The sequence below is a fragment of the Stomoxys calcitrans genome, chromosome 3, assembly GCF_963082655.1.
Source record: "Stomoxys calcitrans chromosome 3, idStoCalc2.1, whole genome shotgun sequence".
In the NCBI taxonomy this organism is placed as follows: domain Eukaryota; kingdom Metazoa; phylum Arthropoda; class Insecta; order Diptera; family Muscidae; genus Stomoxys; species Stomoxys calcitrans.
The window spans coordinates 57276545-57302965 of NC_081554.1; the positions used below are offsets into that span (position 1 = coordinate 57276545).

A 26421-nucleotide genomic window follows, 5' to 3' on the forward strand; every position below is an offset into this window, starting at 1 on the left:
TACGCACACATATACACACACGCACGGAAATTTCTTTGTGTGTGTGTTGGCAAAACGTCGATCAGCTTGAGGCAAGATGGCAGATTGCACCATATGATTTGTCGTTGTTGTTGTTAATTGTTTCGCCATGGGTATTAGGTAACGTCATTAGCCATCTGATAAAATTTTCCAATTTCAGAGTTGTATCCAAATACACTCTTATCTAATCTAATGTCTAGTGTTTTGTTTAGACTTTTAAGCCTTTTTCCAACATTTTCTTTATTTTTCACATTTATAAATTTCAATTTAAAATTTATACGTTTCTTATCACAAATATTTTAATTTTCGCTGCTGCACGTGGCAATGCAAATAAGAACGAAAATGTCAATTTGACAGTGTACATGAATTTGACAGAAGAGTGCGAATTTCTACATTTATTCCCACAAAGTTGTATCGTTGATTTTATTGTTGTTGGGCTTATGACTTTATCTTCTTAAATATGCCTATCAGGTAATGTAGAGCAAACAGCTGAGTACATTTTTTTCTCGGGAAGCACACTATCTTTCAACGAGTTTTAGTTGTGTGTGTGTATTATAGTTAAGAACCATACCACACACCAGGATTCTCTAATAGAAGGTTAGGTCACTTACGATAACATAAAGTGGATAGACCCCATGAACATCATTAAGGATGTTAAATCTCCCGATTGAATATGTTATCATTCTTTATTTGCCAATGTGGATTAATAATGTGGTCTCAAGCGAAAAGCTGAAAACAGCCGACCAGTTTGACGGAATTAAGATGTCAGTTCTGTGTTTATATTCGTAGCAAACCACCCCATTTTTTTGACGTTCTCTTTCTCTCAATTTATATCCACACGTACACACACGAGCGCAAGATTCTTTGGATGTGTGGAGAACAATGTCATTTTTGAAATGACATCTTGACCACGGAAAGGCGGATTGCACAATATGATTTGTGGATGTTGGCAAATCAGAGCGTGTGTATACCACATAACAAAAACATTGACTTTGACCGCCATCTACAGATTAAACTGAAATTGAAATTCGAATACATTTTTTTCTTGACATAGGGGTTTTCACAGACGCGACCTATGGGCCATATTTGGTAGCAATTGCATTAATTTCTCGAGTTAGCATCATTGAAAGTAGCACGTTGCACGGATAGCGAAATTTGCTTGCGTGTTGATTGGAACAAAGAGATATACGCGATATACCCGGAAATTTGCAAATAATGGCAGCCTGTTTAAGTCAAGAAAAAGTCTGGGACAAATCCCGGTATGCCAACGCCGAACGTCAATACTATGAGTTAATGAGCAAGGGTTCATCGTCTGCTAACCCCACAAACATATTGGTATCGGAAATTGCAAAGGCCAGGGAACAAATCAAGATCTCTTTGGAAAAGATGGGCGGTATCTCCGATGCTGGATCGTGCCAAATACAGTCGGAAATTTTGAGCCGTTTGGCCCAACTTGAAGACGAGAACTCCAAATTAAAGAGTTTGGTGGCCAGTTTGAACGGTCTTTGCTTGGATTCACAAAAGAGAATCAAAGCTTTGGAAGCTACATTATGCAACAAGTCGGCGGGCGCTGCCACAAGCAAACCAGCTCCAGCTGCAAAGGAGTCCAAAAAGTCAGACGATGACGATGGCGTCGATTTGTTTGCCTCCGACAGCGAGGAAGAATCCGAAGAAGCTGCACGCATTAGGGAAGAACGCCTAGCAGCATATGCCAAAAAGAAGGAAAAGAAACCCGCACTTATTGCCAAATCCAGTTTAGTGTTGGATATTAAGCCCTGGGACGATGAGACTGATTTAGGTGAAATGGAAGCCGAAATAAGAAAGATTACTACAGATGGCCTTTTGTGGGGCGCATCCAAATTAGTTCCAGTTGCCTTTGGCATTAAAAAGTTGAGCATTAGTTGCGTCGTCGAAGATGACAAGGTTTCAATCGATTGGCTGACCGAAGAAATTGAGAAACACGAGGACTTTGTCCAGAGTGTTGACATTGCCGCTTTCAATAAAATTTAAAGCCATTTCTTAACTCTTTGGATACATATTAAGCGTGAATGTGAAATTAAAACTTCAATAAAAAAAATGCGAATGTTCGAATTTTTTACCACTTACAAATGCGTTTTGTTAGTATTGACAACTCTATTGGACCAACATACATGGGAATCTAGATTGGAAGGGGATGGCGCCAAGATTTGTGTCTTCGTCTACGAGTAGTCCAACATAGAACCCGAGAAATCCTAAAATTGCAGTCTTTAAGGGTTTAATACTTGAAAACTGCCGACTCTTAAATTTTAATAAAATCAACAGCAAATGAGGCTGTTTTTACGGAGCTGCTTATTGAAGTGAAATTGTATCGTATTACATATTGTTGTTGTAATGGTAACCAAATTTTTAAATATTTGCATCTTTAGGTAACAATCCTTTTCAAGTTCCTGTAGGTTAGCAAGTCTATTACCGATCCATAAGACCGATTGCCGCTTGTCCATTATGCCATTGGTCATTTTCGATGTCAATAACTCGCCTTGTCACAACGAGTATTTAAACAAAGCCGGTGCCATCATGCCTCTCACTGATGTAGCATTTCACGGTCCGCATTATTATCCTACTCGTGCCTCTGGACCACTCGAAAACCGTATACACGTTCAGTTATGCCACCGGCATTAATAAACCTTTACCTCTCCTCTATTTCACATCCTTCAGACGGCATTGAGATCGTATAATATGCGGACGTTTGTGCGGTCATGACTTAGGGCCCCTCGTCGATGACATCTGAGTAAGATTGAACTTCTACTTTGCCGTTTATATTGCTGCTAGAAATTTGATGATATCCGTCTCTAAATCTTTACCTACACTGCTTATTCCATTTTGTTTTAGTTGTAACCACATATTTGCATTGGAGGTAACGGCCCTTGTCAAGCTCCTATAGGTGAGCAAGTTCGTTCTGGTCCATAAGACCTATGGATCGCCTATGGAACGCTATGGCCATTGGTTATTTAATGGCGCCAATAACAAGCCTTGTCAGTTGAAGTTACTCCGTATAAATAAAGAGACCCGGCACGGGATAATTTTGGGCATCACACAAGCTGGAAATTTGAGCTCCAATGTGTATGGTTTCCTTCGTTATCACGAGAAGCTTAGCTGTGACCGGACGCGTACGCTGGTTGCTGATAGTGGAATGCTCTGTACGGAGTAGATGCAACCGCATTTACGGATAATCATCGGTATCGAGTGGAGAGTCTTTGTGAGAGGCAGGTTGGCACCGGCTCTTGCTTAAATACTGAGTGCTTATGATGCTCGATACGACAAGGTGAGATTTTGGCGCCTTTAAATAACCAATGGCCATCATGTTCCCGAGGCGATCGGTTCTATAGACCTAGAACTGGCTTGTTCGCCTATAAGAGATTGTTGTTGTAGCAAATGTGTCTACAACAACAATAAATACGGAGCATACCCACTATCCGCAACCTGAAGCTTTCAGCTGTGCTTCTCGGGCTGACGACCAACACCACACAGATCGGACCTCAAAGCTCCAGCCTGTGTGGTGTTGAATGTGTTTGTCGAAGGCCGAAATACTTGCGACACATCCCGACACGGGATAACAGGCTGGAACTTTGATGTTTGATCTGTGTGGTGTTTATCGCTGTCACGAGAAGCTTAGATGCAATCTACCGGCAGCGTCCACAGGTTACGGATAGTATAATGCTCCATGCGCAGCAGCTGTAACGGCAGTCGCGGACAATCAGCGGTATCGTGTGGAGATTCTCAGTGGGAGGCCAGGCTCCTTCGGTCCGGTCCAACAGACCGATCGCCGCGGGAACAGGTTGGCCATTGTTTATTTAAAGGCGCCAATAACTCGCTTTGCCATATCGAGCATCATAGGCTCACAGTATTTGTGAAAAGAGCCGACGCCACCCGACCTCTTACAGAGACTCTCCACTCAATACCGCTGATTGTCCGTGACTGCAGTTGCAGCTAATTCGTATGGAGTATTCACAGACTTCATATTCCTGGGGTCATTTTAGTGGGGCATGCAAAAAATTAGATTTTTTGCGAACTACGCCATAAAATACAGTTCAGCCACATAATGACCTTAAAACCCCGTTTACATTACTCATTAATTCGGATTTAAGTCTCGTCAGCTGATTTTATAAAGGGAAAACAGATGATCGAGCCATTAAATCCGGAATTAAAGAGCAGTATAAACGGGGTTTCAGATCTCCAAAAAAGATGCTGACAACCGCGGTTGCTTCTTTAGATTTTGTACCACTTTTTTTTTAAAATGCGAAGATTAGGGGTGAACTTACGTGTCTGGGCTCTCTGCAGCCCCAGTAATCACTCAGATTTCTTTAATTTTTTAACTTTACTGTCTCACACCGCACTGTGCTTTTCTTTATTTAAAACAGTGATGGGCACACTAACACCAAACTGTGTATGTGTGAGTACCATCAAACATTAACTAATTGAAATAATGGCAAGCAACGAACCCACACAAGGTTTGTACTATCCGTGTGATTCTATTCATTTAAGTCACTTGCCCAACAACAACGATACATCCCTGTGGGGATGGTGGCACAAATTCCCACTAGGCCATGATGGAATTAATGCGGAGTTTATATGGCACATCTGATGCATGATCATTGTAATAGTATTGGTGAAAACAAAGATGTATGCGTAACCATCAGTCATGGCTGAAAAATCAAAATCATTTGATTTATTCGATGAATAGCGTCTATCGATTACCATTTACAAAGAAATGTCTAATCAATAATTGACAGATATTGAAAAACACGTTCAGTGCCAAATAAAGTTATAAAATGAGAAGTAAAATATAAAATATTAAATAAAATCAAAGAAAAGGAAAAAAATCGATGTACCGTTTTTGGCAAAAGCTGTAATCAACACGTACACACAATGAGTACGATGATGATGAGCCGTCTAAAAGGGTCATAAGAAGGTTGGGACACTTGCCCAACAACAAAGAAATCAACAATACAATCCTGTGGTGATGGTGGCGCAAATTCCCACTAGACTGACAAATTTCTTTACACATCCTTATTGACATTCTAGTTTTTATTTACATTATCATGTAAAGCAGCCACAGGATAAAAGAAAAAAAAGATATATGTTTAAAAAAAATTTATAACGTAAAAAAGGAACAAAATGTGAAAAAATTTTAAATCCAAACAAACTATTTGTCGTTCTATTCGGATTTGGATACAACTCTGGAATTGGAAAATTCCATCAGCTGGGCATGTGACCTAACCTCTTTAGTGAACCCTGGACTTTACCTTTTTAATTCAACCATGATCAGGCATTTCAGTAATGCCAGATTACTTTATCATAAATAAGTATGGCATCGCTCATAATATTTTTCAAAGGACGCAACGGCTTTGCGCGGCTAACCTCATCATTCACAAGCTTATTTTTGTTGTTGTTTGTCGTGGTTGTGTTTTGTGTGGAGCGATATTTCTTTTATAGATTTTCTGTTTATTATTTGCACAAATGGATAAATCGAAGAAAAAGCCTCCAAATCGACATGATTTGCCAAATTTAATAGAACATGTTCCCGCAGAACATAAGGATTATGTGAAAGATTTGTGCCTCAAAATGTTGCAACATCCTGCATATGGACAACCGTAAGTATTGTTGACTTTGTTTGCTTGAACCCGAGAGTAAGCAGAACATTTCTTTTGTTTTGGATTTTTAGCTATGAATGGTCAACGCGTGATTTCGAAATGGGTGCTCCCTTGGGTCGTGGTAAATTCGGCCGTGTATATTTGGCCCGTGAACGAACCAGCCATTATATGGTGGCAATGAAGGTTTTGTTTAAAGCAGAGCTGCAAAAGGGCAATGTGCAGCGGCAAGTCTTGAGAGAAATTGAAATTCAATCGCGTCTAAAACATCCACATATCTTGCGCCTACTTACATGGTTTCATGATGAAACTCGTATTTATCTTGCTTTAGAGTTGGCATCACAGGGAGAACTGTTTAAGATATTGCGACGCTCACCGAATTGTAGATTTGATGAACCACGAGCAGCTAAATACACATACCAAGTGGCAGATGCTCTACACTACTGCCACTTGAATAATGTCATACATCGGGACTTGAAGCCAGAAAATATTTTGTTAACCGCTGCGGACGATGTGAAATTGGCTGACTTTGGATGGTCGGCTCACACCATTTCAAATAAGTAATGTTTTTTTGTTATTTTTAATGCTATGCGTAATTATTCTAATACTTTTTTACTCTTTAGACGCAAGACACTTTGTGGAACTTTAGATTATTTACCTCCTGAAATGGTCGATGGCCGTACTTATGATGATTCGGTTGATCAGTGGTGCTTGGGGATTTTATGCTACGAGTTCTTGACTGGTGGCCCACCATTCGAGTCAAACGATACCGACATGACTTATGATAAAATTCGACGTTTGGCAGTTCACTACCCATCATATTTGTCATCAGGCGCCAAAGATGTTATAGCAAATTTGTTGAGAAAAACTGGTAGTTCTCGAATCACTTTAGTAGACGTCATGCAACATCCATGGGTTAAGAAGAATATGGAAAAGCGCAATAAGCAGTTGGCCGACATGGATAGACTGGAGGCATAATTGTCAATCGTTTTAAATGCGTTTTTACATCTTCTATTTTCTTGTTTTATTGTAATGTGAATAAGCCTGTAACATTAAATTAAATAATTTTATTTTATGGCATTATGGAATATTTTTCATTCGTCTTATTCATTTTAATGTATTGTTTCAGCCAGAGCCCCGTATTGCAAATTATTAAACTTTATTATCTCCCAATTTTAAAATGTATCCCCTTTTTCGCAAAGTCATAAATAGCAACCAATTTTTGATCGAATTTGAAATTTAAGGAATTATAAAATAATTAAAAATATAAATTTGCCTATTCCAAAATTACATTAGGGAACGCGGGCACAATCTTCTCACATATCAATGTGTGTTCTCCTATTCACGTGATAAGGGTGCTCCTTTTTTATAGCCGAGTCCGAATGGCGTGTTGTAGTGCCACACCTCTTTGGAGGGAAGTTTTTACATGGCATAGTACCAAATGTCGCCAGCATTAGGAGGAGTGTTGGTTAGAAAATGCTATCTATGTTCTCGCCGTATTTGAAATTTTAGGAATATTAAAATAATTAAAAATGCAAAATTTCCCATTCCAACATTCCATTAAGGAACGTTTCACGTTTAAGCAAAATGATAAGGGTGCTCCCTTTTATAGCTGAGTCCGAACGGCGTGCCGCAGTGCGACACCTCTTTGGAGGGAATTTTTAACATGGCATAGTATCTCACAAGTGTTGCCAGCATTATGAGGGGATAACCACCGCTGAAAATGTTTTCTGAACTTCTCGACAGGATTCAAACCCAGGTGTCTTAGATGGACGTGGTAATCCTTGCCCTACGGTGGCCTCAATTAGGTTCAGAACAAATCCTGAATCGGTAGCTCCGTAAAAGATGCATCTAAACTATATAACTGTGACTGCCACGTCCGGTTGATAGGGGTACTTCCAGAAATGGTTGACAATCGGGAGAGTTCTGGGTTTCACTTTTTCATTAAAAACAATTTGTTATTCGAGTGTGTTCTGTTTTCAACTTCACTAATCTTCTAAAAACTAAAAATAAATCTTAGGCAGAATTGGAGTTTTCCCACAGGAAACCTTATTCAGTCAGGCAGAATTAAAGTTAATCGTAGTAAACCATATTCAGCCAGTCTGAAAAGGAACTTTTCCCAAAAGAAACCTTATTCAACCAGGTAGAATTAAAGTTTTTCCGTAGTGACGCTTCTTTAGGCAGGCTGGATTAAAGTTTTCCCAAAGGAAACCTTATTTAGTCAGGCTTTTAAAAACATAGAGACAAAGATTGCAGACTGCCACTATAAGCTGAATTACCAAGCGATACAATATGACTTCCTTTAGTGACACAAAACATCCGAAAAGTGAACGACAATACCATTAGTACAACAAAGACAACAGTAGCAAGCATCATCCGTTTATGAGGAGGAAGAAAAACAAATTCACAAATAAATTTTAAATGCACAAAGACCATGCTCTGAAACATATTCTCTTTATATTTGCTCGTCTGAATTACTGGCCTTAACACATGTTTAATTTCTTTAAAAGTAAATAAACATAAAAATCTTAAATTTCCGGATTTTATGACAAGGGCAGTTAGAGAGAGAGAGAGAGAGAGAGAGTGGGAGTGAGAGAGAAACAAAACACTGGAAGGCATGGGCGTTCTAATGTTTAAAGGAAATACTTGTTAGAAACTAAAGATTGCTTTGTTTGTAATGTTCTTTTGTTGGTTTTTAACTGGCTCAAACCAAATGGCTAACAATGGTTTTCACCCTTTATTTTTGTTTTCATTTGAAATTCTCAAAAAATGAACTGATACTTTTTTTGTTTTATAATCGTTTAAATAATTTTACGATCTCTGTTGTCTTAATAACATAATACATATTTTATTATTATTATTATTATTATTTATAAGTGTAATTTGTTGCTCTTGTTCTGCTGAGATGATGTTGTTGTCGCATTGTGGTTGATATTTTTTTTTTACACACTTAATTTGTTGTTGTTGTTGTTGCTGTAAGAGTTGTTTGTGAACGGCTGCAGTTGTTACAATTATTTGGTAGTGTTAGTAAATTTAAAATGATGTAGCAGACAATTGGTTTAGGCTTCCAATTCCAAAGCTACACCGATCTTGTGACCGCCAGCATTGAAGTTCTTGCCATCGATCATAGTGGAAAGGGTGAGTGTGATGCCATCGCGCAATTTTTGTTGGTAGCCCAAACCAACTTGGCAGGCATTGTTGACCTTAGCGCGCAAAGCAGCATCCTTGTCCAATTGGAATTTGCCGCCCAAGCCAAATTTGGTGTTGTTGCTGCCAGAAGTCCAGGACAATTGTACACCAACGTCCAATTTGTCGGAGCACTTTTGGAAGATGGAGCCGCTGAATTCTTGGCCATCATTGCTAGAGATAAAGAAGGCACAGAGAAATGAATAACGGTACATGTTTCAACTTTTCAACTGTACAACTTACACAGCTGTATGCAAGACAAAGTCTTTTGTGGTGTAACCCAAAGCGAAGTTGTTGGCTGTCAACTTGGCATGTTGGGTATCGAAAGCAGTCTGGTAACCGGCCAACCAACCCTCATAGCCCAAAACGGCTGAGGCATTGACCAAGGGACCATTCAAATCAACATTAACATCGGAATCGATTTTAACATTCTCATGGCCATAGGCAACCTTGAATTTGCCAGTCTTGTTGCCGGATTGTGGGGCAAAGGTACCTTCGAAGGCCAATTTCAAACCCTCGAGCAATTTGTCTTGCACAGCAACTTCAGTGAAGAGGGTGTTGTCTGTGTTCCATTTTTCGGTTAAAGTCAAACCGTAGTCGTTAACTTTGTACTTGGTTTCCAAAGAACCGAAAACTTTGCCAGATTCTTGGTTGGAGTGACCAGCTGTGCTGAATTCAATGCCAGATGGAGTCTTAGTTTTGCAGTCCAACTTCCACAAGCCAAAATGATAGCCTTTTCCGAAGATGTCACGAGCTTGTTTACCCAAATCGGAGAATGATGGAGGAGCCATCTGCAAAAAAAAAAAGAAAAACAGAGTAGGATAAAAAGTGTTTACCACAAGGTTTGTTTTTAATATAAACGACGGTATGGTAACGGTAAGGGTAGGCGTTGAGTTTCTATACGCGATCATGTGCGCGTAGGCTTGCAGAGCTACAAATTGGCACGCACGGAGTACACTACTTGGTGAGTGTTGCCCTTTGCACATTCAGGGGATGCACATAAGGACAGGTTCATAAAGGCCGACTTCCAAAATGTATCAATGCAAAGTTTGGATACCGTTCCACTTCGTTGTTTAAATTTCGTACAAAGCCCCGGCACGGGATAACTATGGGCACCACACAGGCTGGAACTTTGTGTGGTGTTCATTGTTATCACGAGAAGCTTAGCTGCGAGCTATCGGTCGACAGGTTGCGGAATGTTCCTTACGAAGTAGCTGCAAATTTAGTGGTGGACAATCAGACACTTGAGGCATTACTCCACCTGAACCTCGTAGGAGAATTTCCATTCGCCGAGCATCAACATGAATTTCGAAGACTGCATAGCACAACAACTGCTTTGCATGCCATCACCTCACACATTTGCGTGGCTTCAATCAGCCCAGACTATATGATAGGACGGTCCTCCTGGCACTGGACCTATCGAAGGCATTCGACACGATCAGCCATGCCAGACTATTTTAGAACATCGCCAACACGTCTCTCCAGCCAGACTTGAAACGCTGTGTGGTTGCCAGTCATTTGTGGCATTTAGGGATAAGAAGTCGAAGCACGTAGAGTGAAATCGGGAGAGTTCCCCAAGGTGGAGTGATGTCTCCGGCACTGTTTAACCTCTACCTATCCACCATTCCACACCCTCCAGACGGCATGGAGATGGTATCATATGCCGACGATTGTACGATCATGGCATCAGGCCCCCCACCCATTGTTGACATCAGCGATAGGCTGAACGTCTACCTCAATGAACTTGCCTCAAATTTCGGTGCAAGAAAGCTGAAGATATTTGCCACCAAATCTTCAGCCACATTGTTCACTACAAATAAGCGTGAGGTGAATACTGAGTTGACTGTTATGGTCGATGGAGAAAGATTCCGACCATCAAGTGTCCCAAAATACTTGGCGTCACATTTGACAGCTCTTACACATTCTCCCCACATGACAAAGCGATTTGCCATAAAGTCAAAAGTAAAAACAAGGTCCTCAAGTCACTTGCTGGCAGCACTTGGGGACCTTGTTGACTATGTACAAAGCAATTGACCGGTCTGTGGTAAGTTATGCAGTGCCAGTGTGGTCTCGTCAGTTTTGTGACACGAAGTGGAATAATAATCACATCTGTCAGAATGCCACCCTCCAAACTGCGACAGGCTGTCTCCTCATTTCTCATGTGGACCACCTCCATCAGGAGACTAAGATCTTACCAGTGCGAAGACATAACTACATGCTGTCTAAGCAATACCTTTTGGACTGTTATCGCAGACACCATCCAAATCATCATCTTGCATGATCTAGAGCTTGAGGTTCAGTGCTACAAGAGAGAATCTCTAGATCAAGCATATCAAGCAGGTCTAGACAACATTTATGCAGACACGGTAGCAGATGCGGTAAATGGCTACCGGGTGAATGTAGTCCTGGGGGAACGACCGCCTGCCATTTCATCTGAAGAAATTGACCTCCCCCGACAAACCAGAGTAGTTCTTGCTCAATTACGTTCCGGCAGATGCAGCCGCCTAAACTCCTACGGAGCAAAGATTGATGCCGACGTGCAAGATGTATGTCCCGTTTGTAACCAGACACGCACGAGACACGTCACCTGTTTAACTGCCCAGCCAGACCCACTAGGCTCAGACCTATCCCTGTGGACGCACCCCATCTTAGTCGCAGAGTTCCTGGGTCTTGACACTCATCAGAATCAAGCAGACGAAAAATAGAACACAACAAACTGCTAGAACAACAACAACAAACAGCAGTATCGAGCGGAGTCTCAGTGAGAGGTCGAGTGGCGGCTCTTGCATAAATACTGAGTGCCTATGATGCTCGATATGACAAGACGTGTTATTGGCGCCTTAAAATAATTAATGGCGTTTTCAACGGATTTAAGGCTCTCGTCAGCTGATTTTATAAAGGAACAAGCAAAAGCTTGCCAAGTTCGGCCGGGGCGAATCGTATATACCCTCCACCATAGATCGTACTTGTCGATTTCTTTTCCCGATATCTCTATTAAGGCAAACAAAGGATAAAAGAAAAGAATTGCTATAATATTGGAGCTATATCAAGGTATGGTCCGATTCCAACCATAAGTGTATGGATATTGTAGACCATAGTAGAAGTCATTGTGTAAAATTTCAGACAATACGAATAAGAATTGCGTCCCTTAGGGGCTCAAGAAGCAAAATAGGGAGATCGGTTTATATGGGAGCTGTATCAGGCTATAGACCGACTCGGACCATATTTGACACGTATATGTTTATGGGAGAGGCCGTTGTACAAAATTTCAGCCTAATAAGATAATAAATACGCCCTCTGGAGGTTTAAGAAGTCAAGATCCCAGATCGGTATATATGGCAGCTAAATCAGGTTATAGACTAATTTGAACCATTTTTGGCACAGTTGTTAGAAGTCATAACAAAACAAGTCATGCGAAATTTCACCCAAATCGAAATAGAATTGCGCCCTCTAGTGGCTTAAGAAGTCAAGATTCAAGATCGGTTTATATGGCAGCTATATCAGGTTATGAATCGATTTAAACCATACTTAGCACAGTTGTTGGACGTCACAACTTAATACGTCGTACAAAAGTTCAGCCAAATCGGATAGGAATTGAGCCCTCTAGACGCTCAAGAAGTCAAGACCCCAGATAGGTTTTTATGACAGCTATGTCAGGTTATGGATCGATTTCAATCAAACTCAATACAGTTACTGGAAGTGATATTTAAACACCTCATGCTAAATTTCAGACAAATCGGGTAAGAATTGTGCTTCCTAGTAGCTCAAAAAGTCAGGATCCAAGATCGGTTTATATGGCAGCTATATCAAAACATGGACCGATATAGCCCATTTACAGTCCCAACCGACCTATACTAATGAGAAGTATTTGTGCAAAATTTCAAGCGGCTAGCTTTAGTCCTTCGAAAGTTAGAGTGCTTTCGACAGACAGACACGGCTAGATCGACTAAAAAAATGTCATGACGTTCAAGAATACATATACTTTAAGGGGTCTTGGACTAATATTTCGAGGAGTTACAAACAGAATGACGAAATTAGTATACCCCAATCTATGGTGGATGGTATAAAAACAAATGATCGAGCCATTAAATGCGGATTTAAAGAACAATGTAAACGGGGTTTAGCACTGGTATTCACAAAACTTACAGCCCTATTCTGAATAACAATTCCCTGGGAGATGTTTTCCTACTGCCTTTTCCTCTATTCTGAATAACAATTTACTGGGATTTTTTCCCCTAATCCCTTTTCCTTATTCTAAACATACTTCGAAAAAGGGAAATTTACCCCAGGGAAAAAAGCAGCTATTCTGAATCGTTATAAAAAGGAGAATGAGGCGAAAAAACTTGGGAAAAAATCCCCCAAACAAATGAAAGGGAGTTAGGATAAAAAAATTATAAATTTTATTGTTTTTATAAAAAAAATGGTACCACTTCTTATTACTAACGCACAATTTAAAATGTATGGACATTAATTTTCACTTTTTCATCAAAATCAGTACAAATTTTGTTAGCTTCTCCCGGTTTAAATATGTCATTTACCCACCATGGAAGTTTTTCAATTTTATTTGCACTTGGTTCCGAGTTGGATACTAAAAGGAGGTCCCTTATCGTTGAGCTTAAAGTAGAATCGGACGGCACTCCATGATGTGCAAGAAGTCTTTTGCTTGTTCCTTAATGGAATGTTCGTGGGCAATTATTCAAAGATACTTGGCGCCACATTTGGCAGCATTTATTCCACAGGAGTAGGAATAAATCAATAAGTCGCTTTTCGGCAGCATTATGACCAGCAGCTATCATAGATCTTCAAGTTCTAGCTCCATAAAAGTAGAACTTTAGTTAAAGCGGCTCACAGCATTTATAACGACAAAGGAGAAGCAAATTTCTATATTACGATTAAGCTTCCTTAACTCCTTTTGGCAAGGCTAAACACCAACATGCAGGATGTTTGACCCGCATGCAGCCAGGGACAACACGGTACAATTAATCTATTTATCTGTTCACCAGATCACTCTGGAAGCATCTAATTTAGCCAACGATTGTTTGGATGAAAATGGAAAGTTGTTATCGCAACACAGAAATATGGTGACAAGCTGTAGGCCATAATTGCGCATTATTAAAATACAAAAATTAAAATAAACATTACGAAAGCAACACTAAACTTTTTAGCAACCGTTATAACGTATTTTTGCTTATTTTTCATTTTATCTTCTTTTTTCCAAAAAATAACAATCAAATGTTTTGCCAAAATAAAACAGCTGAAGCAAAACAGCTGTTTTCGAAAATTCGAAATTCCCGCTCCCATATTTTTTCTCTCCCCATTCAATCAGAATAGGAGGATTTTATTCGAGGGAGAAATTTGTTCCCAGGGAGATTTCAGAATTGGGCTGTTAATGTAGATTAGAAATAGGTTTATTTGACATGTTTACTTTATAGAACTGTCAAACATAGCCTACTTTAAGGCTTCATTAAGTTTTGTGAACACGGCCGGAAAACTTAAAGGAACAACACTCATTGATGTGAGAGATGTATTCCCTTTTCCTTAATGGAATGTTCATGGGAAATTTAGTTCAGTACCAACGTTTGAGGAGTAATGGCTACACTATTACCTTACTCAGACAATTCATATAAAGGTAAAAACTTCTCCCAATTACATCAAAACGCATATGGGACTTTTTTTTTAAACATAAGAAGGAATGTAGACATTGATGACGTACTAACACAACAGGTCATTGAACGGTCGCAGTAAATGTGAGATGGCCAAATATTCTGTTTTAAAAATAAAACACATAGTATACATATATATGTATGTGTATATATAGCTAGCTGGCTAATTTGTTTTGATTTGAATAGCCGCACACACCTACCATAGACAAAATCAAATTCTGGCCGGCCATTGCAGTGTACAAGAAAGCATATGAGATAGGAAGAGGTAGAAACAGTTGTTTACTTAAAGAGGCACCTAAATTTCTATAAGCAATGCATGAAACTAGACTAAATGTTAGTTGGTATTCTGTTTGAATCAAGACTGTTACCAACATTAGCGAGTCATTTCCAATTACTTGGCCAGTTAGAAGTTGTTGCCAAGAAAATTACACGCACGCAATAGCTGCTGACATCGTATGACAGATATGTGTTTATAAATAATCTTTGCTGTGTTATGTAAAATGCCATAAAAATGACGTAGAATTGTATGGAAGCAAATTATTGCAGCACGTGATTCAAGTTCTGTGATTTGTGGTTAAAGTTTTCGCCTGTTTTATAATGTTCCTCTATTGCTTGTCGCCACTTCCAGCTAAATAAAATGTTCCTACTTTTTAGGTAAACATTTCAATTCCAGTCAATTTTAAATAGATTTTTTGCAATAATCATACCTGCTTGGAGGTCACCTTAGCTCAGAGGTTAGCAGGTAGTGTAGTAAATCGAAAGAGATTCTGTTGAAAAAGATCTTAAACAGGTGCAAATAAAACATGAGAAAACATACCGTCTTCACCAAATCGGAGTAGGACCTTTTCTAAATTCCATCTAGACTTTGCCAAATTCGGTGCAAAAATCTTTATTTGTGATAGATAATGATTATTGGATTCGTTCATGGATTGGAATATACTTCAACCATGTCGAGAGGGCGTCCCGATAGCCCGCCAGAAACCCTGGTCTGTCGCTACTGTGGTATCACAATGGACTTTCTCAGTCTTTAAAGGACTGCCACTCTTTCCTTACCATCCTCCCTATGCCAAGAATATGTCGCTAACCAAATTTTAGAAAAACTGAAACTAAAATGTGAGTTTCAGAGCAAAAATAACCAAAAATTGTGGGTACATTAGTACGGGGCCTACAACTAAAGCTGGATCCATATGGACCATATTCGCATGTTATGGGCTTAAGATGTTTAATCTGGAGATCCATCTATATGGTGCTATATCAAAATATGGATTGGGGTGAGTGAATTATAACAAATTTTTCAAAACTACAGCAAAATCGGACATTAATAAGCCCTTAGGAGCTGAAGATTTCAAATTTAGAGTCCGGTCTTTACTGGGACAATGAAAATATAGTCCTTTACGCTTGAAGGATATAAAATACATTTGTGCCAAAACTCAGGTTCCATAAACATAACACTGTTAAGCTGAATCTTACATTTATAAGGACGTTATGCCAAAAATTTTGCTTGGAAATACAACGAATTGTTATTACCATCTGAATGACGCTGACGAAGTTCGCGAAATCGATTCAACCATGGAATGTAAAATTTCAGCCAATTCGATTAAGAATTGTGCCCATTGGGGGCTCAACAAGTAAAATGGAAGCTGTATCAGGCTATAGACAGATTCAGACCATAATAAACACGTATGTTGATGGTCGTACAAAATTTCAGACATATCGGTTAATAATTACGACCTCTAGAGGCTCAAGAAGTCAAGATCCCAGATCGGTTTATATGGCAGCTATATCAGGTTATATACTAATTTGAAAAATATTTAGCACAGTTGTTTGAAATCATGACAAAACACGCCATGCACATTTTCAGCCAAATCGGATAAGAATTGCTGTGGTGGAAAGTGGCTCAAGGAATCGAGATTCCAAATCGGTTTATATGGCAGCTATATCAGGTTATGGACGGATTTGAACCATACTTAGCGCAGTTGTTGGAAGTCATAGCGAAATATGTCGTGCAGATTTCAGTCAAATCGGATAAGAATTGCGCCCTCTAGAAGCTCAAGAAGTCAAGACCCCAGATCGACAGCAATACCAGATTGTGAACCGATTCCGATGAATCATACTTAACACAGTTGTTGGAAGTGACACTTAAATACTACGTGCAAAATTTCAGTCAAATCGGACGAGAATTGCACCCTCTAGAGGCTCACGAAGAAGACCCCAATATCGGTTTATATGGCAGCTATATCAAAACGTGGACCGATTTGGCCCATTTACAATCCCAACCGACCTACACTAATTAAATTATTTGTGCTAGCTTTACTCCTTCGAATGGTAACGTGCTTTCGAAGACAGACGGACGGACGGGCATTTTGTTGTTGTTGTATCAGTGTGTTGTACACTGAGGCGGCAGCCCTTGCCGATGAAGGACTTCATCCGGTCAATCCGGTACGTACAACCGGCTGCCATGGGATTGATGGACGGACATGGCTAGATCGACATAAAATGTCATGACGATCAAGAATATATATACTTTATGGGATCTCAGACGAATGTTTCGATTAGTTACAAACAGAATGACGAAATTAGTATACCCCATCCTATGGTGAACAGCGTAAAAATTGTACTCAACTGTTCGCATGACTTCACCTTGTTAGTGCATCCTGGATTATATACAAAACAACAATTTTGTTATTGGAAAGTTTAGGTTTCAGTGAAAGTCTGCGGTCTGATATTTTAGTCCACTGTGATACTAGAAACTGGAAATGGAAATTCCCATGGTTGAACTAGTCAGATGTCTGCGAAGAGCCTTATAATAAAGAATGAGGCTTCTGCTCTAGCTAATAACAGCAAGCGGCAGACATCCTTAATATTAGATTGGACCACATAATAACTTTCACAGCCCCATCTAATGAACATATGCCACCCCGTGCCCTTCTTGAATGTTGCCATAGGCATACCCACAGAAATATGTGGTTACCTCAAAAAAAATATTTTTTCTGATTCTATTTTTGCATATTGCATCATGTACAAAAAAAAAACAAATTTCTTTACTGTAATTGTGGTGTAGGTGTGTAAACACTTTAACTCCAATAGCACTACATTCCCAGTACTTTGAAGTCAAAATATAAAAACTATGGCGTGACTACATAAAACTATGAACTGTGATATTGATTGTTCTTTTTTGCTACTTTTTTTAGGATTGATTTTAATTTCTTCTTTTTATACCCACCACCGTAGAATAGGGGGTATATTCATTAAGTCATTTCGTTTGCAACACATCGAAATATCAATTTCCGACTCTACAAAGTATATATATTTCGGATCGTCGTAAAATTCTAAGACGATTTAACGATGTCCGTGTGTCTGTCCGCCCGTCTGTTGTAATCACTCTAGAGCCTTCAAAAATTGAGATATTGAGCTGAAATTTGGCACAGATACGTATTTTTGATGCACGCTGGTTAAGTTCTTGAACGGGTCAAATCGGACCATATTTGGATATAGCTGCTATATAGACTGATTTTCTGATGGCCATAAAAACTTTATTTTTCATCCGATTTTGCTGAAATTTGGAAAAAGTGAGTAGTTTAAGGCTTCCCGACAACTGACCCAAATATGGTTAAGATTGGACTATATTAAGATATAGCTACCACATAGACCGATCTCCCGATAAAGGGTCTGAAGACCATAAAAACTTTATTTTTTTATCTGATTTTGCTGAAATTTGCAACAGTGGGTTTTTTGAAGCCTCCCAACATCTGACCTATATATGGATTAGATCGGCTTATATTTATATATAGCTGCCATATACACAACAATACAATGCGCACTATACAATTTCGCTGAAATTTGGTATAGTGCGCAGTTTTAAGCCTCCCAACATCCGACCCAAATATGGTACAGATCGGACCATATTTAGATATAGCTGTCATATAGACAGATCTGCCGATAAAGGATCTGAAGGCCATAAAAGATTTATTTTTTAACCGATTTGGCTAAAATTTGAAAAAGTGCGTTATTTTTAGCCTCCTGACACCCGACCTAAATATGGTTCAGATCCGACTATATTAAGATATAGCAGCCATATAGACCGATCTGCTAATAAGGGGTCTGAAGCCAATAAAAGCTTTATTTTTTTTAATCCAATTTCGCTGAAATTTGGAATAGTGAGAAGTTTTAAGCCTCCCAACATCCGACCCAAATATGGTACAGATCGGACTATATTTAGATATAGCTGTCATATAGACAGCCTGCCAATAAAGGGTCTGAAGGCCATAAAAGCCTTATTTTTAACCTATTTGGCTAAAATGTCATACAGGGTGTTATTTCAAGCCTCCTGACATCTGACCTAAATATGGTTTGGATCGTACTATATTAGCTATAGCTGTCATATAGAACGAACTCTCGATAAAGGGTCTGAAAGCCATAAAAACATTATTTATTGTCCTATTTCGCGGAAATTTGGAATAGTGCGCAGTTTTAAATCTCCCAACATCCCACCCAAATATGGTTCAAATTGGACTATATTTAGATACAGCTGCCTTATAGACCGATCTGCCGATAAGGGGTCTGAAGCCAATAAAAGCTTTATTTTTTATCCAATTTCGCTGAAATTTGGAATAGTGAGCAGTTTTAAGTCTCCCAACATCCGACCCAAATATGGTACAGATCGGACTATATTTAGATATAGCTGCCTTATAGACCGATCTGCCAATAAAGGGTCTGAAGCCCATAAAAGCTTTATTTTTTATCCGATTTGGCAAAAATTTTTAACATTTTTAGCCTCTTGACACCCGACATAAATATGTTTCTGATCGAACTATATTTAGATATAGTTGCCATAAAGACCGATCTGCCGATAGGGGAATGAAGCCCATAAAAGCTTAATTTTTAGTTGATTTGGCTAAAATTTGAAAGAGTGAGTTATTTTTAGCCTCCTGACACCGGAACTTAATGTGGTTCAGATCGGACTATATTTAGATATAGCTGCCATACAGATCCCCGATCTGACGATAAGGGGATTGAAGCCCATAAAAGCTTTATTTATTACCCGATTTCGCTGAAATTTGAAACAGTGAGTTTTTCTGAGCCTTACGATATCCGACCTTAATATGGTTCTGATCGGTTTATAATTGGATATATCTGTCAAAAAGACCAATATTTTGTTCTACAAAATTGAATAGTGGCATATATATTGGACCACACAATGTCCGTGTCGAATTTGGGTGCTTAAGTTATCGGCAATGTTCACCGGATTGTGACGAAATAGGGTTTATATATACACCCGAGGTGGTGGGTATCCAAAACTCAGCCCGGCCGAACTTATGCCTTTTTACTTGTTTTGCCATGTTGAAAATAAATGCAATTAGAAAATTAATAAGAAGAATTAAAATGCCATTGTTTTCTGTTCTTTTGTTTTGCTAAAACAAAACAAAATGCCAGAGGAAAAGCATTTTAAAGGTTAATGCATATTTACACTTAGTATATTATAACACAAGGGAGGGGTGTTGGACAATATTTAACAGCAACAAGAATAAAATTCTATCCTTCATTGCATACAACGAAAATTGTGAGACAAAGTCGGACAATTGTCAAGAGTATAAAATAAAAATAATGCATAGTTTAGCAGATGATGATGTAATCTTCAAAAAAACAAAAAAGTGATAAAAAAAAACATTTAATAAAAAAGAAAGATACTTTTAAATTTTCCACAATAGAGTACTTTTATAGGGCATCCAGACACTTGCCTGGTAGCCCCTTCATTCTCATAAATCAATAAATAACTTGTCACCTTTTTCGTTTTATTTTCATTTTTGTTAAAAAGCCACGAAGCTTGAAAATAGAAAGTAGCTAAAACACGTAAAGGCGCTTGGCCTTTATTATCGTTTGGCCTGATATCCTGATTAGCCATGGACACACAAAGTTAAGTAAAGCAATAAACGGATGGATATGATTACACAACCGTAGTCTTGAATCACCAAACAATACTGAGCAATTTGACTAGAGTCTAAAGGTAATTGGAAATTTATGATGAGGCAAATTCCTTGTCACAACACAAAATTTTCCAACTTCAAGGGTAAATATTGATTGAGAAAAAACAACAACTAATTGTGTAAAACATACTTTTTTTTAACTGGTAAAAATTAAGTTTCTTCAGAAAGATTTTTTATGCACAGCACCACACAAGAGCACAGCCTTCCACTTCCTAGGTCTTAAGCTAAACAACTGGCCACAAGAGAAGTCAATTTTATTCGTAATGTTTATATGAAAGCGCTTTCAGTTTTGCATTTGTTTTATTCCCTTTCTTTTTGCTCGCTCACACGTTTTAGGGGTTGGTATGGGTTTGTCAAAATTTCACCCCATGTTACGAGGGGGATAACAGCTGGCAGCGAATACACCATCACCATCATCACCATCGGCAGCAGGTCGCCACACAGAATGTATATTCACTTCCGAGACGTAGGTGTTGAAATTTGTAAATGTTGTTGGTGTTCGTTCAAGCTGGCAGGTTGTATTGATTTTTCTTTGTGACGTCACATGTTACCAAGTATTTGTCAATAATAGTGAGAGTTGATTTACATCTTGTCTTTGTTTACTTATAAAAAAAACAATTATTTTTTTTCGTTGTTTTTTAATCTAAAATAATAATAGCAAAGCAAAATTTTGGCAATTCGTTTGCTTTGTTCATAGGGACATGCAGGCAACACCATCAAAATAAATGTTTATGACGAATAAACAGCATAAGAATAGTTTTGGCGGCAGTGGTTTTGTGTGGTCTTTTTCAGTTCAAAAAAAGGTTCATTTGCTTGGGCGGTATATACTAATTATTTTATTCTATGCTTTTGTAGAATAACAAAAAATTGGTAAAAACAAAACGGGAATAAAGGTGATCATATAAATTAAAAAAAAATTAATCAATTACGTTTCTTCTAAATGTAATATACAAATAAATATTTATAGCGAAGCGTAAATTTCAAGTAAAAATGCTTAAAGTTCGGTCAGAGTAACTGAAAGGGTCAAATTGGAGTTAGAAACAAAACTCAATATGCAAAATCTATAGAAACTATATCAGTTTGTGGAACAATCACTATTGGTGGAATCTATAGCAGATCTAACAAGTGAAAAGGCATTAAGTTCGCCGGGCCGAACTTTATATTCCCACCTCCTCGGGTATATATGTAAACTCCCTTTCATCACAATCCGGTGAAAATTGGATAGCTTATGCAACCAAATTCGGCAGGGACTAATAAACAGTGGTCTAATAAAAAATTTTACTGGTGAATTTTGTATTTCAAATTTCAACAAAATCGGGCAATAAATAAAGCTTCTATGAGTTGGTTTGTACGACAGCTATCGGTTAAAAAAAATGTATTTATGGGCTTCAGACCCTTTATTTGAAGATCGGTCTATATGGGAGCTATATTTAAATATAGTCCGATTTAATCCATATTTAGGTCAGATGTCGGGAGGCTTAAAATTACTGTCTCAAATTTCAGCGAAATCGGTTAAAAAAAGCTGTTATGGGCTTCAGACCCTTAATCGGGAGATCGGTCTATATGGCAGATATATCTAATATATATAGACTAGATCTGACCATATATGTATGCAGCTGCCACATAGCCCTGATTTCCGATTGAAGGTATTCAACGCACAAAAACAGCATTTTCCACCAAGAATTTACGAAATTTGGAAGAAAACCCTTAATATTAACGATTACAAAGAAACGAATTTTGAGTTATCATCGACGATTTTTTCAGTAACTTACTTGGTATATATATGATGGAAAAATCTACCAAAAAAAAATTGAGGTCAGCCTAACAAGAAAATAAAATCCTACCAATTTTGGCAGGAACCTACCAAAAATGGAAACACTACTATAGACACCAGACAGGCTGTTACTCTGAGCTCCGACTTGTGTGCTGTTCATTTTCATTAGGAGAAGTTCAGCTGACAGGTACCCCTTGTTCACAGGTATGCTTTGAATACAGGGTACCGAACGGCAGATCCACCAGGAAATAGTAGAGCAGACCTTCTTGCAACACGAGATAACTACGAGTACCACACAGCTTGGAACGCTTAGCTCTGATCTGTGTGGTGTTCGTCGTTATCATAAGAAGTTCAGATGAAACCCATGCACAGCCTAGGCTACGAGTGAGGGCGTTGGTGGACGCCGGGGTTAAGAGCCCTGCAGGATTGAGCTAACACGGCAGGTGCCTGCATTAAACACCATTGGGACTTGACAATATACTCGATGGTCATAACATTCCCGCGGCGATCGGTCCTATTGATTGGAATGAGCTTGCTTACCAATGGAGCTTGACGAGGATCGCTACCTCCACATACAAAAGTGTGGCTACAACATCAACCACATAAGGACGGTAATGCCGACATCGTTATACCACTCTTTTTCTATTTAATTTTTGTCAGCTGAAGGTGACGCGCATGTAGAGATATCTTTAATTTTAATGTAAAAAAATGTTCTAAATGTCTAATAATATTTCAATTTATCGTGTTATCAACCATGCATAACCATTGAAATTTATTTCGAATACCTATAATTAAAAATGTGAAGAGGTTATAAATGCGGATAGATTTTAGTTAAGCGGACTGATAAGGGTTCTTACTAATATTCGCACTTCCAATTTAGTTTATTCGATAATAATTATTTTCATATATTTGGTCAATCATAAATTTATTAATTATATAATCATTTATTTACCAAAAACATGGCAAACACTTCTCCATTTCGCCCACTCATATAACCCATGGATATCTTGACTTACATAATAATTCTTCCGTTTGGTATTCATACACATATGAATGTGGGTATGCATGAAAAAAAAATGCTAAAAAAATCTACCAACCTTCAGCTAGTTTAAAATAATAAAAAAAAAACCTACGAGTGCTTGTCCAACATTATCTTCCATCATAAGTCGTTTATAGGGCACTAGCTCACCCAAAAACATAATCCATGGACAGACTATCAGACTGCAGAGCTGAGTGTCGACTGACGAGCAATAATAGTTAGAATATGTTAATATTTACTAATAATTGTTCCGAGACTGATAAAAAAAAAATAACAAAATGATAAAAGAAAAGCAAACAAGTTAAACTCGGCGTTCGCAGTCGCATGAACAAGAGATAAGCTGCAGCAACGAAAAGACGAAAATGAGTAATGTAAAGCAAGCAAGGAACGAAAGGTGTGAAATCAAATAATGTTCACATGATTTTGGAGAATATCTGATACAAAAGTTTCAAAATGTTTTATATTGAGGATACTTGTAAAAGTTATGCATTTTAAGAAAAACAGGAAAAACTATAAAGAAATAGTTTTTCACTTGTATAGAAAGTCATCAATTTATACAAAATTACCACAAAATGCAAATATGGAAATCTGACCACAATCTCAGTCAGCCTACTATTGGAGAGCTATAAATACATTTCTAGAATTAATAGAATAACTTTAAAGGAGAAATGTTTTTGTTATATGTATGTAGAAAGCAAAAGAAAAAAAAAACAATTAATTGATTACTAACTCAATGCAAGAAACAGAAGAATTCTCTTTGGGGTCTGATGAAATATGGAAAGACATGTTACGTAATTTGCAGCACACCACCACACTAGCAGCATTGGTATATTTTCAATGAATTGCTGCAAGCTGCGACTGCACAGCTAAGCGTTTCTGCTGCTGCGACGCAACACGCCAATGTGATTGACCGGCTAACATGCGTTTAGCTGTGTTCCGGCACAAATCATTAGATAAAGATTAGTAGGTGAATATATTGAAAGATAAAGCTCGGACGACACCAGCCAAATAGACCGGTTTATGTTTAATCAGTATGCTTTGTGATAACACTGGCAATTCAAGTTCATCTAGCCCCCCATCTCATTCATACTATGCTCTACATATCTTTTGGGCCCAAAGAAAATTGTACACATTGTGGCTCAGCCAGTTTCTTTTCATTTTCAATTTTCCTCTTCTCACATGCATACATGCGCACATATATATACACCACCATGCCGTATACATCACCGTCGTCGTCACATTTTCCTCTTTTGTGAGAGTTGAAAAAAATTTTTTTTGTAGGTTATGAAACACTTTTTTAATTTTTCAATTGTTTTTATTTTTCCGCTTTCAATTTATTGAATTGGTAATTGTCACTTTGAATTAATTTATTTACTTTTTGCTGTTATTATTATTACTTTCTTTTTTTCCACTACTTACTTTTTGAGAAGAATAAGTTCTGCTAGCGAGGAACACGTACGACCACGAAACACCACAAAATAATGTAACAATGATTTTTGGATGGATGGTTGGATATGGATCCAATCGATTAATCGACTAATCGATTAAACGATAAAAAGTCGATTTTTGTGCAAAAAGTCGAAGACGATTTTTAGTGGATTAAAAATTAAATAAACCAATTAAATGAAAGTTGTCCATTCTTTAAAACATCTTTTGACTGCTTTAATAATGTTTAAGTATGATTATTTGACCCAGCTTGTTTTACCATTTTCGCCCAAAATATGTCAAATTCATAGATTCTTGATTTTGTATTCAAATTGGACGCATTTTGTATGTCCAAAATCAACTCAAATAGCGTTAATCATTAAGCCTAGTACTGACTTTGACTTTTCACACGAACTACTGTCAAAATGCACTATAAAAAATGGTGACGAAGATAATGCGAACACATTCCGTAAAAGTGGTACGGAGTTCTATAAGCAAAAAAGTAGTGACATGTCGCTGCAGCAGGATAAATTTCGCACAATTATAATTGTGAATGTAATTAAATGCTAACGAAATAGGCTGAATCAACTCTGCTTCAATAATGTTGTCTTGTTGTTTGAGGTTTGTTTGTGTTCTGCCAAAGAAAAAGAGTCTGTCACATTTCGCAATAACTTAATAGGCATTTTCGTTGTAAATGAAGTCAGTACTAGGCTTTATATTAAAAAAAGGCTTTTTATTTGTCCTACATTCGATTGCATGTAAAATTTGTGTTTCCATGTCTGATATAACAATTTTTTTGTTCAATCAAACAAGGAAACTCAGATTATACATGCTATCAAATGTCGGTCAAATAGGAGGATCCCGATTTTTTCTTTTTATTCGGGGATACAGATAATTTAATGGATTACTACCCCAGATATGTAGGTAGTCGAAAGTAAATGGGCTGGACTTGCTCAGGTCATTATTTTATAAGAATTATATATCTCTAGAAAATATTTTTTATAGTTAGAGCATACGAAAGCATAGTTATAGGAGAAATCTTGTAAACGTAGACATAAGTGAACATGGAAATAAATAAACATAAATGTGCAACACAAGTCAAGTTTTATCTAAAAACGCGTATTGTAAACTTATCAGCAAACATCAGTTAAGGCCAACAGAATTAGCGCGTTGAGTTTTGGTTTTGAGAGTCGGAGAAATTTCAACTTTGGCGCTTGAATGCGAAGGTCATTTTGTGTTGCCACACATGAAGTAGCGCATATTTTTTTAGGCCTTAAGGGAGTTGTCAGTATGTACTTATAAGGTAAGGGCATGCGAACAGCTGAGTATAATTTTTTTATTTTCGTTTTGATTTCTTAGTAAATCTAAATGTCAAAGGCTTGATAAAACATCTGCGATTTTTTTTTCTCAAATCATAAAAAGATGTTCTATTTGATCCGATATTGCACATATAAGCAACATAACAGTGTTATAATGATGAAAATACAAATACAAATAACCTTTGAAGAAGATAAGTTGTAAAACAAAGTTTATTTCTAAAACCACTTTGACATTTCAATGTACGGCATTTGCCATTCAAGGTAGTTTCGTTGGGGGCAGATTTTTGTTGTTGTGCTAATGACACGACCTCTTAGTTGTACCATGGGGAGTTAAATTGCATAGTTCCCCACATAGTTCGCATTTGTCGAGTTCTTTGCGCGATATC

The 26421-nt window shown here is 37.9% G+C and overlaps 3 protein-coding genes across 3 annotated transcripts; 2 read left to right on the forward strand and 1 right to left on the reverse strand.

The window, feature by feature from the left end:
- Window positions 1–1118: 1118 nt before the first annotated feature.
- On the forward strand, window positions 1119–2127 carry LOC106083085 (probable elongation factor 1-delta). The gene has a single exon (XM_013245928.2). The coding sequence runs from the start codon at window positions 1234–1236 to the stop codon at window positions 2026–2028; it is 795 nt and encodes a 264-aa protein (XP_013101382.1). The 5' UTR covers window positions 1119–1233; the 3' UTR covers window positions 2029–2127.
- A 3245-nt stretch (window positions 2128–5372) lies between these two features.
- Window positions 5373–6733, forward strand: LOC106083067 (aurora kinase B). Its single transcript, XM_013245893.2, has 3 exons — window positions 5373–5648; window positions 5720–6205; window positions 6269–6733. The coding sequence occupies exons 1-3, from the start codon at window positions 5515–5517 to the stop codon at window positions 6621–6623; spliced, it is 975 nt and encodes a 324-aa protein (XP_013101347.1). The 5' UTR covers window positions 5373–5514; the 3' UTR covers window positions 6624–6733.
- A 1323-nt stretch (window positions 6734–8056) lies between these two features.
- On the reverse strand, window positions 8057–24817 carry LOC106083068 (voltage-dependent anion-selective channel). Its single transcript, XM_013245894.2, has 3 exons — window positions 24711–24817; window positions 9075–9622; window positions 8057–9005 (listed from the first exon to the last, which is right to left on the reverse strand). Exons 2-3 carry the CDS (start codon window positions 9620–9622, stop codon window positions 8705–8707), a joined length of 849 nt encoding a protein of 282 aa, XP_013101348.1. The 5' UTR covers window positions 24711–24817; the 3' UTR covers window positions 8057–8704.
- Between the last annotated feature and the right edge of the window lie 1604 nt (window positions 24818–26421).

Coding starts and splice junctions, on each gene's coding strand:
- LOC106083067 (XM_013245893.2), top strand. CDS start 5,515: ATGGATAAATCGAAGAAAAAGCCTCCAAATCGACATGATTTGCCAAAT. Junction 5,649..5,719: donor CATCCTGCATATGGACAACC/GTAAGTATTGTT, acceptor TTGGATTTTTAG/CTATGAATGGTCAACGCGTG. Junction 6,206..6,268: donor GCTCACACCATTTCAAATAA/GTAATGTTTTTT, acceptor TTTACTCTTTAG/ACGCAAGACACTTTGTGGAA.
- LOC106083068 (XM_013245894.2), bottom strand. CDS start 9,622: ATGGCTCCTCCATCATTCTCCGATTTGGGTAAACAAGCTCGTGACATC. Junction 9,006..9,074: donor TTTGTCTTGCATACAGCTGT/GTAAGTTGTACA, acceptor CTTTATCTCTAG/CAATGATGGCCAAGAATTCA.
- LOC106083085 (XM_013245928.2), top strand. CDS start 1,234: ATGGCAGCCTGTTTAAGTCAAGAAAAAGTCTGGGACAAATCCCGGTAT.